This window comes from Phaenicophaeus curvirostris, chromosome 8 (genome assembly GCF_032191515.1).
Source record: "Phaenicophaeus curvirostris isolate KB17595 chromosome 8, BPBGC_Pcur_1.0, whole genome shotgun sequence".
Taxonomy (NCBI): domain Eukaryota; kingdom Metazoa; phylum Chordata; class Aves; order Cuculiformes; family Cuculidae; genus Phaenicophaeus; species Phaenicophaeus curvirostris.
This window is the reverse complement of record NC_091399.1, coordinates 5304953-5316792: the sequence shown is the minus strand read 5'-3', so window position 1 is coordinate 5316792 and position 11840 is coordinate 5304953. Positions and strand designations below refer to the sequence as shown.

At 35.8% G+C, this 11840-nt stretch overlaps 1 protein-coding gene across 2 annotated transcripts in view; it reads right to left on the bottom strand.

Moving 5' to 3' along the window:
• Positions 1 to 402: 402 nt before the first annotated feature.
• AGL (amylo-alpha-1,6-glucosidase and 4-alpha-glucanotransferase) overlaps positions 403 to 11840 on the bottom strand; it is a 36953-nt gene continuing 25515 nt past the window's right edge. For both annotated transcript variants that reach the window (XM_069862193.1, XM_069862194.1), the window contains 9 exons: positions 10991 to 11216; positions 10447 to 10558; positions 9983 to 10118; positions 8049 to 8161; positions 6180 to 6391; positions 5503 to 5600; positions 4868 to 4955; positions 4643 to 4776; positions 403 to 3517 (listed from right to left, as the gene is read on the bottom strand). In XM_069862193.1, the coding sequence (XP_069718294.1) occupies positions 3400 to 3517; positions 4643 to 4776; positions 4868 to 4955; positions 5503 to 5600; positions 6180 to 6391; positions 8049 to 8161; positions 9983 to 10118; positions 10447 to 10558; positions 10991 to 11216 (1237 nt within the window). In that variant the 3' untranslated portion in view covers positions 403 to 3399. The remainder of the gene's footprint in view (positions 3518 to 4642; positions 4777 to 4867; positions 4956 to 5502; positions 5601 to 6179; positions 6392 to 8048; positions 8162 to 9982; positions 10119 to 10446; positions 10559 to 10990; positions 11217 to 11840) is intronic.

Sequence of the window (11840 nt, the reverse complement as noted above, 5' to 3'; positions counted from 1 at the left end):
TCTACATAGCAATAGAAATTTTGCATATGAAGTTGACTAATAACTATGAAGCACTTGGGCAGCTGCAGGGTAGCATACCTTCGGACTGTTCTCTTGGGTAAGTTTGCAATACTGCGACTTAAAAGGATACAATAATTTAGAGCAGCAGGAATAGGCAGGGTTGTTCTAGCCCAATCCCACTCAAACCCAGCTGGGACAGTTGACATTGACACAAACATAAGAATCTGCATATAGAGCTCAAGCTTGTGTTTAGCGAGTTTATTATTGTTAGCACTTTTTGTTATTCATATTTGGCCCGAGGGGGTTCATGATCTCTCCCATGTGTGTAAAATTGCCAGCAACTGAACAAGCATCATCTCTATCATTTAGCTTCTTTCCAAACAACCACATGAAAAGGTTAACTGAATTAAAGAATTTTATTTTGTGCATTTCAGAATTACATGAATAATGACATTTTCTAAACTCAGTTGTTGCTGTGCTAGACAAACACGTGTAAAATTCATCTTCCCATTTTACATTACAACATGCAGTGTGAGAGTGATACATTATGTCACTTGAATTCTCAAGTTAATCTTTGAATAAATCAAGAGCTAGTAAGAGTACAAACACTAGGAACAGTCAAAATTATTCCAACTGGAAGGAGAAAAAAAAAAGTTGTTTCAATACCATATAGATGAGGAAATGCCAACCAGGACACAATGGATTCAGAGTTCTTACTGATTTTACTGACTACAATTTGAATTACTAGAGGTTTTTGAGCGTATAATATAAATTATACTAATGAATGAAACTACAGTTCAGAATCAGTCAAAATAAGCCAGGTATTTTAGGGGATAATGACTTTTGGTATAGAGTTTATTCAGATGAATACCAGCTCATACAAGTGTTAAATTTTACATTGTTTTCTTCCCTCTTCATTTTTAAACTGACTTGCCAGTGTTGAGTAGCTTTGTGATAATAAAAACCAACCCAACTTAAAACCCCAACAAACCAATGAACTACTACCACCCCCCCAACACTTATAACCTCAAATCTTTTGTTGCTACTTAACAGCAAAGTCAACCGATATGATATATGGGGGGTTTTCCTATTTAAAACATATACCTGTCCCTAAAACTATGCTCAACTAATCAGTGCAGAAGCAACATTATAAATGGGCATCGTTTAGAAGTTCCATACATACATATTTTTTGTTTATATAGTGTGATTTGCCTTTGAAATTTACTATTAAATTAGGGAAAAAAAATAGCAGTGACAAATATGCAGTCTATCAGCAGTGCAGTTTGAAAACAGTGGAAAGTCATCTGTAATATTGTAGGAAGGTTTTGATGAACAATGTCTCCTTTCTTCCCCCCACCCCCCAACATTGAAAGAGTGCTATTGCCAATGTACATAATTTGTATTTGTGGAAATCTTCCACAGTCTTAGCTCTTAAGCTACATTTCCAATTGTAAAATGCTTTCATCAACTAAGAATAATTTATTCTGCTATATTGTTCCTGCTTTCAAAACAACATTAGCTGCAAAGGTAACTTGCAGTAATACATGAGAAATAATTATCTAAGCAAACTGTAAAAAGCTAGTGATTCAGTAGGACATAAACCTCAATACCATTATCAATAATTCTGGAAAGTTCAGTACATTATGAAAAATACTTGATTTGCCTCTTGCACATTGAAAATATGATCTGTGGCTGACATTTCAGTAACATTTTCGATCAAATGACATCTCTCATGCATCATGTTGAGAAAATAAAAATTTCCCAACCCATGTACTACAGCAGCTCAAAATTTGAGGTACAATACAGACGTTCCCTAACTGTAACTTTTAAAGTACTGAACCCTTCAGTGAGTTCAAATACTTATTAACCTTCCAAATAAATAGCGTGAGTACAGCCACTTCTTGCAATTCATCCATCTTCAGTCTACTAACTTGTCCTAAACATATCTGTCTAACACATCTCCCTGAATACGACAGCACACTCACCCTTTAGACAGGTTACGGAAACTTTAAAATATGTATATAGTAAAAACTTGACTTATGTGTTATTAGTGCATTATAATTACATCCTGTGTACATGTTTTCAGCATATGTTGTCTAACATTAAGAAATGCAATACAGTCTTGCTTTCCCCTCCCCGTGACGGGGGAAGCATCCTCAGCTTCACTCTGCCTGTTTATTGCACTAAGATGGAAAAATCACATGGAAAGAGAGAGTTGAAAATTACAAACTGCACTTCTATCAACCACCCTTCAGCTTGGGAACACTGAACCGAACTCAGTAAGGGCACACAGACCTCCAAATATGAGGGAACATGTGTTCTACATAATGTTTACCAGATGCTGTTCCCAAAGAACAACATATAGAGGTAGCATGCTTATTCTTAATGGTGTAAATTCAAAAGGCCTAGAAACAACATCCTCTCTTCTGTGGTGGTAGGCTAGAATCTCTTCCTGCTGTTTCAACTTGCTTCAACAGAGCTAGGATTTCCTTAAGAATAAAGGGCTGAGGTGGTCATACCTCTTCAATACATTAAGCAGTCAAGCACATTGACTTCTGCATCTCTGGTCTCCCCTAACACACAGACTGTACATTGTAAGTGCACACACATGTTTCTTATGAATTTCTCATGGTGAAAAACACATTTAAATGAAGAAATAGGTTTGCTGCATGGCTCACAGTGTTTAAATTAAAAAAACAGATTAGCATAGGATATTATCTCATTATTGCTGGAGTTGACCCTCAAAGTAGTTTAAAGTTTTTGAAAATTTTATATATAACTTCAAAGGTTGGTGTATTACAGTATTCATAAACTTTATTTCTGTGGTTGTTTCATGGAGTGTTCAACAGAACACATACAAAAATCACCTCCATAGTACATTTCAGAGAGACAACATATTTTGCCTTCACTAATGTATGGTGCTACAGGACAAAGCATACCGAACTCAAAGCTATAGGTTAGTCTATTCCCCTTTAGGCATGCATTTACAAAACACTGTTCACTCTTAAGAGAGACAAATTAAAAAAACATAAGAGCTGTGCTGCTTACTTTTAGCTCAGGTAAGAGCCACCTCACTTTGTTACATTAAGATTCTGATGTGTAAAGTCTAAAAAACCAAAGCTATTTGAAATATTGTGCATATTCTTAAAATTGCTCCTTACTAAAGCTTTCTGCATTAAGTGTGCACTGCAGTTATATATTATTGTCATGGCCTGATTTCCAAAACACAACCCAAGCCCCACACAGTTACAGGGCAGAGGAGCTGCTGGCATTCAGCATCTTTGAAAGTCAGGACGCAGCTTAAGTGATTGTGCATTTCCCTTGCAGTATAAGCCAAGTATTCATTTATGCCCAATAACAAGACCTAAGAAGTTTCATCAAACCAATCAAAATAAACTTTTACAAGTCATAAAGGATTTCAAGGATAACACCAATTGACCAGGCCTGAGTTTCACAGCTAAAAGGGCAATACTGTCCATTTTCATTGGTCAGTTCTGGAAGGCCTTTCCAAGATGATCTGATAAAAGAAAAAAACCAAATGAGTATTGTTGTTAAATGTTCTTCTCATTTCAATTTATAATCTAATTTTAAAACGTCTTAGAAGGCTATCTCAGTAGGAAATTGAAAAACATGACTAAAGGTCGTTTGTCCTGCATACATGGTATATTCTTTAATAACTGAGATCTAACTCCATTTTGTTTCCTGCAGCTGGGAATTACATACAAATAACATACTTAATGAGTATGTCATGCTATAGGTTAGGCCTGTTGTTACATTAAAAATTCGGTACACAAATGAAATCCCAAAACAGTAAAAAGGACGCTACTTCAGTAGCAGAGACAGAAAAACCAAAGAATGTTACCAAACTGCAAGTTATTTAGCAATATTACCAAACAAGACTTCATAAGGTCAAAAGTTGCTTAACAAATCCCTTTTCTTCCTTGCATGGTCAAACTCTATCGTGACCAGTCCTACTGAGTTATGCTTATGGGTACAAATAAATGCATATTTGAAGTCTGCAGAACAGATTATATTTAAAGTGATATTACCTTTTTGTTTGTTTGTCTTAAACACTCAATTAAAAATATGGCAAAAGGGGGAAAATAGTGTGGCGCTCGTAAAAGTTAGGCCAAACCACAGAGAACATGAAAGGGCCATAAACAAGTTCCTCTGTCTTCTCAAAATATCAAGGTTATCAAGATTCTGAAACACTATCATAAGAATTTCCTCATTTGCAACACCAAAAAATCCTAATAATATTTTGCTTCAGTTTATCTGCCACAATTTGTCTGTCACTACTAGCCCTGTAACTATTTTGTTTTACAAATTGTTTTGAAATATTTTGATATAGAAAACAACTAACCACCTTTTCTGATATTTTTTTTTTCTATAAAATTAGATCCTAATTTTTACATAAGGCTTATTTTACCCAGTCTTCACACGGGCAAATATTAGTAATTCTGCTATAAAAAGCGCTAGATTTCAGCTGTACTTGAAACCTGACTGGACATCTGCAACAGCACAGACAGCAGTGAACTTTACATGTAGAAAACTGATCTCCTTATACTACAGATCTGTACTTCTAGATGCAATTGGATAGTGGATACCACTAGGTTGAACAAATATTTTAAATCAGTGTTACCTTTCAAGGTGAACATAGTGGCGAGAAAGAACGTTCTTAATCATAACTACAGTTTTTGCATATATCTCTGGACCAATCAACTTTGAGAAGTACAATTTGGCACGAAGAAAATATCCAATTGGCCACAGCCATTCCTAAGCAAGGAATGAAAAGAGATCATTACTACAGTTGTCAGTTTGAAAAGGTGACAGCCATTTCTATAAAATTGAAGAAAGTGGCTCTTACAGGTCCTTGGTGATAATTAAAGCCTCTGGCTACGTTGTAGTTGTCATTATCAAGAGCATTATCATACACTCCACAGTAAACCATATCACTGCAAGAAAGAAAAAATAAATTATGCAAACAAAGCCTTAACAAAAAAAGATACATAAAAATGAAACGCAGAAATGAACCAAAAATTTGTCATGGTACTTAGATTTAAGTTAAGCTAGGGAGGGCTCCACTAGTTTATGTATTTTACAGGACAACAGAATTCTAAAAATAGTTTAAGCCAGTAGGAAAATGGTGAAAAAGTCTTGGAATCACTTAAATTCATAACTTTGCCCTTGCACTTTTACTCCAAATGCAGTACTGTGCACTGTATTATATACAAGTATTTATCAAGATGCAAATTCAACATCTTTATGATACCAAATTTGCCTTGCTTAGCGTGTGGCATCCAAAAACACTGGTGATTGTCTACATAAATAAAATCAATTGCATAGACATTTAAAGCGGCAAAATAATTGTTCTGGAAGTGTTTATTACAGCCATTTCACAGCTACAGATGAGAATTTTAACAAAAGAAATACTACCCCCGCATATCAAATAATTCCTACTGTCATGCTTTGTACTTAACACTTGCTCATTACTATACTTACTCTGGGTCTAAGGTTTTCATGCCTAACGGACCAAGCAGTTTTTCTTCTGCTATCTGCAGAGCTTTCCAAGCTCTCTCAGGTGTGAACAATTCAGGGGCCTAAATAAAACAATTAAGATTTAATGCGCAAATCTGCACATGTACACACATAGGGCTGTGTATACAAATGCAGAAGACCACAAAAAAAGCCAAAGTTTTGTATTAATGAATCAACTTCTGCAACCTACAGGTCAGAATAAGCAAGAAGACAGAAGCTACCAAGTGCTTTATTTTTCTTTTTAGTTTTATTTTAAATGTGCTTTGCAAGTATTATTACTGAAGCTCTTTACAAAACCAATAAAGACAAACATCCCATGCTTTTTAGCTAGCTTGAAGGGAAGAGTGTCCTCCCAGACCTAACCTCAAAAGACATTTTGAATACAGTGAACACAGTGAATTTATCCTAGCTACACACTAGATAGCAATTTCATTTAGGGAAGTCCTATCATGGATGTATTTTAAGAGATACTTCAAGATGGACCAGTATTAATAGCATGGGAAAGAAAAGCTTTCAAAAAGTTATTCCAAGCAATGCATGTTCCTGATTTAATGTAAATGTAAATGAACCTTAAAATGCAAGCTTAGTTCAATAATAAAGAAAACTAAATGCAAATGCTTTTCCCACTGCCCCTCACTTACCACAACCATCGCTATTGTAAAATTTGGCCTGAGTTGATAATCACACCATGGACTTGAAGCTCCATAACTGTCCTTATAAATTCCACGCTTGTGAACAAGTTCTGGATGTTTCTCATTACGATCACCAGGGTTTTCAGAGACAAAGAAGAGCTTTTCAAAGTGTCCTTGAATTTTTCTGTTCCACTCATCATATGTGATAGTCTCCTCCTTTCCTGCAAGATGTTACATATAGGTTTAATTTTCTAAAAACAGCCACAGTGGAAACACCAGAAGAAAGCTTATTTCCGTTTCTACTGCTGTCCTTATTGGAATTTTATGTAAGATACTCATAACGCAATAAAGGCCAGAGTAGCATTGAATAAAATTATTTAGAAGTTGAGTTATCCTGCAGATCTATTTCAACACATGCACAGCTTTTTTTACACAATAGTTTCTAATTTGGTTAGCTAGGAGCAAACAGCATAAGGTAATGTGATCTATAGTACGAATTTAATTGACTAAGTTTAAAGTTTATAATTAGCAATTCAGCTCTTTCACAGTACTTGGTGTCCATATTCTTGCTCTTTTGGAGACTTCAAAGAGAGTGTCAAAACATTAGAGCAAGCGTAGCTTCTAAAAGGTTTCTCTTCCTAAACTCCTGATACTTAGCAAACAGGAACTGGTGATTCCCCATGTTTAAGCCAATTCTGCAGTTCATGGGAGCAGCTCACTGAAACTTCTAGAATTGTACATTAGTTTTACATTAGCAAAGTACAGGAATATTGACTGTTTTTCTTAAATTACAACTGGAGTATCACAAAAGAAGGCAATACTACCAGAACTGAAACATGGTTTTGCCGGAAGAACAGAATACCAGGAAATCCTAATGCTAAGCCTATTCTTAAAAAAGACAAGGCATAGATGGTAAATAGCAATTCAGGCTGGTTTTAAACTAGGTTCAGCAGCAGATGAATGAAATCAGATTCAGTTACATGAGATGAACAACAGTAGGGAGCATACAGGATAATGCCCTCTGTCTTGTTCTAAAAACAAATCTGAAATTGCTGCTTATGATTCTGGTGCAAAAGAGAAGGCAAGTCCTATAAATATTATTTCTACATCTATGGATTATAATACTCCTGCGTAATGAATTTTAAGTTGTCTTACTCTAGCTATATATTTTAAGAAATCCTGAAATGACAGGTAAAAATCACCTAAAAATCTGTATTGGCTAGGACCAAGAGGGAAAAACCAAAACAACCTCAAACACTTACATTCCTACTTTCTAAAATACAATAAAAGAACCATTAAATAAAGTGTTTTCCAATATTATCCTTTACTGAAGAGTAAAAAGGCTTTACAGCACACGTATGTTCCCTTGGGCTGAGTAAGCTCAAAGTCAAGTAACTTTGCAACCAGAGCACTAACCCTCAAACATAAAGGGCATCTAAAGATATTTATGTGAATATTCACAAGAAGTGGTTTTCAGTGTTGTGAATACTATGGGAGAGGGGAAGAAAAAGAGAAAAATGTCTTCTATCATCTTATTCATCATTCTCGTGATGATATACATCATTCATTACAATACATAGTAATCTTATCACTTATATACACTGAGAAACGGTATTTATGCTCCAAAACTCCATTGTAATCCACAATTTAATACATAGAATAAAATATTTGAAATATTGACAAGACAACAATAACTCTTAATAAATTTTTGTAGTAACAAAACATTTTAAACATACAAAACACTTTCCTAAGCTTTTCCTCTTTTAACCCTAAATCTTTTTCAGTAGTTTAATGTCATCCCTGATGTTATATGGCCACAATTCGATCGTTTTATGTTTATACTCCTGTAATGCAGTTATGAGAGGTGTCTATATTTACCATGTTTTTTTACAGTGACTCCACGGAATGGAAACAGATCTTTCCGAGATAAATCCTGCAACCAGCGAACAGCTGACTTGCATAGGCCAACAATTTCCACAGCAGAGCCATCTCTATAATAACAATAAAAGCCCAAGAGTTACTTTAAGGTGGTTAAAGTTCCATAAGTGACTAAAAAAAGTTTCTCCTACTATTCCTGTTTCTCGTATAGGAGCAACCCAAAGTTATACAGTACTGCAGTGTTTTGCGCATAGTAGCTTGATCATTATCACCACTGTCGTGATTTTCTAAACTTCAGTCATACCTCCCTCACCCATATTCTCTTGGAAATGAAGAGTCTAAGTAGACTTTCCAGTCTCTCCTTGCAAGGCAGCTACTCCATCCTCTTGAGTTTTAACTGCCCTTTTCCCTACCATCCTTCATTACACCCTTCTTGAGACCAGCACCACACACAACACTAAAGGTGCAAGATTTCACAATGGGGCAAAATAATGCCCTCTATCTTGTTCTAAAAACTTTTACTGATGACACCCATTATTATTATTTTTCATTAGCTTTTGTTGCTGCTACTGTACAGTAGCATATGACTTCAGAAAGCTAGCAATGACTGATTTCCTTCCTGTGTTTTATCTCAGTTCTGACACTATTGTGTAGGCATGGGTTGAACTATTTTTCCCTTACATGCATATCTTGATCTATGCTGAAACTTCTCTGCCACTCTTTGGGGCATTCAGTTTTATAGAGTACTTTTGAATCTCATGAAGGGCCAAGAATAAGAGAACATCAGCATAAGCAGACTGTATCAATTTACTTTTACTTAGACCAGTAGGATTCCACCTGGTGAAGAAACAATGGAGGAAAGGGTGGAAAACTGGTGGGTTTTTCCATCAGCTAACAGTCAGAGAACTAGCTTGGCTGTCAACTGCCCAACAGCTAGGTTGATTTTTTTTTCCTGTACATTAGACTAATTTAAACTGGTGTCATCATACCCAGCTACTTGGCAGAGATTTAAGATAATTTTATATCAGTCATTGAGAACACGACTAAAGGACCAGCCCCAAACAACTTGGTCCTCTGATGTTAAAACTGTGTTCAATACAGAGGTTTTCTATCTGCACATGCACTTCTGTAACTTAGGTAATACTTCTGCCATAAAAGCAGCACTAGATGCACTACTTGGATTTCCTTTTTTTTTCAGGTGGTATTCAGATAATCATCTTATGCAAAAATTTGATATTATACCATATTGAGTTTTAGTGCCTGCTTGATATAAATTTTTTTCCAGCACCACCAATGTAGCATCTTCAGGGCAAGTATCTCTACCGCTCCTGATTCCCAATTAAAATGCCTGATGTGTCAAGAAAGAGAATGTCTTCCTTTAGTTCCCATCAACAGACAGCAATCTATTTGAAACTGATGTTGTATTAAACTCAAGCAAGGATCCCTGCAGCAGTTTGCTAGCACATAGAAAAGAGCTCATATTTAAAATGTTTAGTCTCAACTTTAAGGATCTAGATGTTGTAGATATTTCAGACTTCTAAATAAGTAGCACTGAAACAACACAACAATTATCAATAGATATCTCCTATGATAAGTCTAAATAACAAATTACTGCTAGTACTGCAAGTATGCAGTTTTTCCTAAATCACTTTTTACTACTTGAACGCAGAAGTTAACTCTTTGCCAGGAGCTAAGACCACGCCAGAAGCTGAGGGCTTTACTGCCTAAGAACACACTTTATTTTTCAAATGAGCCCAAATGAAAAAATTAACATTTTAGTAGGCAGAAGTTTAGAACATTTGAAATCACCTAAGATGTGTTAATGAAAGCCACAGTAATTCTGCAGAACAATTTCACTTAAAAAAAATAATTTAACCTCTTCCTCCCCGCATACCACTCCCCCTGAGCCCCCAAAATAGACCTGGATTTTGTACCTTGGAGTAGCTGGAATACCCCTGTTGCGAGCTCTGTCGCTCTCTCCCATTTTATCCATCCAAGTGCCACAATTGAAGCGGTTCCCTCCGAAGACAAAGCCAGTTTCATAGTCAACACCTGCAGTTACATTAAAACCTGCCAAGCAAGAATATCATGCATCAAGTCTATTCTAAACAACAAAAAACCTCCACTTTCCCCATGCCAAAGCTCCAAATAAATAAACCCCCAAACAAGAGATGTGATGTGGGTTTCTGAAGGTAACTTGCACCACAACATAAACAGTTGCTGACAATAAACAATTATTTAGGTACTTTTTAAACATCAAATGTATTTAAAGTAATATAGTTTTAGTTGCATTAAACGTAACTAATTTTTAAAAAATACAGTCAATAGCTAAAGGAAAAGCAGTAAAACGTAATTGTAACCTTTTGAATTGCATAGCAAGCTGTTCTATAAATGTTACCTTCATCTCTCATGTTTTGATCTATCTGTGGACCAGCATTCCTTTCTCGGAAATTTATGCCTTCCATGTGCCGTTGCATTGCTTCCTGTATTACTTCATAAAGTGGCTGATCCTAGATTGATTGCATGTTCAGATGATATGTGAAAGGCAAAATGAAAAACAAGTAGAAAGGCTCTAACATGCAACTAGCAGCAATTCTTAGCTTCTACTTTATCACACTTCAAAGAAAAGCATCTAGCATTTTCAATAGTACCTTTGCAATGGCAGTACATGGTATACAATTTTTAATATGAACATTTTTTCCAAGATAAAGTGAATAAAAAAAAATTAAGAAGCTGATAGATACTTTTTCCATTCCCAGCTCTCTGCAACTGTCTAATCCTGTGAAGCAGATGTAGTGAGAAGTGCCTAAAACATGGCGTTCTTGTGTTACAATAAAATTTCACCATAAACAGACAGTGACAGGTTCTTGTAGCTAGAAAAGTTATATCCTTTCATTAAAATTTTAGTTGTGTTAAATATTTAAATTGGAAGTAATCATTACCACAGTGCCTGCAGGTTGAGGAGAAGAGTCATCTCTTGGGTACATCCTAGAAACAGGACACCTGAGAATGTCTAATCCATTTGGAACAATTTTACAATAGTCTTGGATGCACTGAAGCCACCACCACACAGCATCACGACAGTTGTATCTGGCATGTGTCCCCTGGCCAAGCAGATTGGGAATGAGACCATGTCTTAAAGTCCCACCAAATGCTAAAATGATATTTCTGGAAGAAAAGAAAAACACAGTCTTGACTAAGTTACTTTCAAAGCCATTAATGGACCAGGTGTTAAGTACTAAGCATACTAGTATACCTTAATAGCAAGGCAAGTCAAGGAGACAAACAGGATCTTAAAAGATACCGTAAGTCTGCTGTTGAAAGCTACAAATTACTTCATTTAGCATGAATTTTTTACAATAGGAAGTAATCAATTCCCCAACATGAGTACACTTAGATCAATTTGTGCAAAACATACAACATCTGCTAATATGTAAAAACTAGTTTGTTTTTTCATAGGTAGTGATATAAAACCTAAACCCAAATCCCACCGAATTCACAGGGAAGGTTTTTATTGACATTGTTTACGATTACCCTGGTATCCATTCTGATGGGTGGGGTGGAATGGGGACGGAGGACAGGAGTAGATGGGAATTTCCTATTAAAATACAGAGAGGTGACAGCAACTGAGGTTATGAGAAGTTTCATTTGAGAACCGCTGCGCATACCTTGGGGAAAACATGGATTCCAACAAGCTTTAAAAAGGGAATATAAACATACTAGTAGACTGCAGATCTTACTGCATGAGAAAACTAATAGCCTACAAAAGGTACAATAGTATAAACACAAACT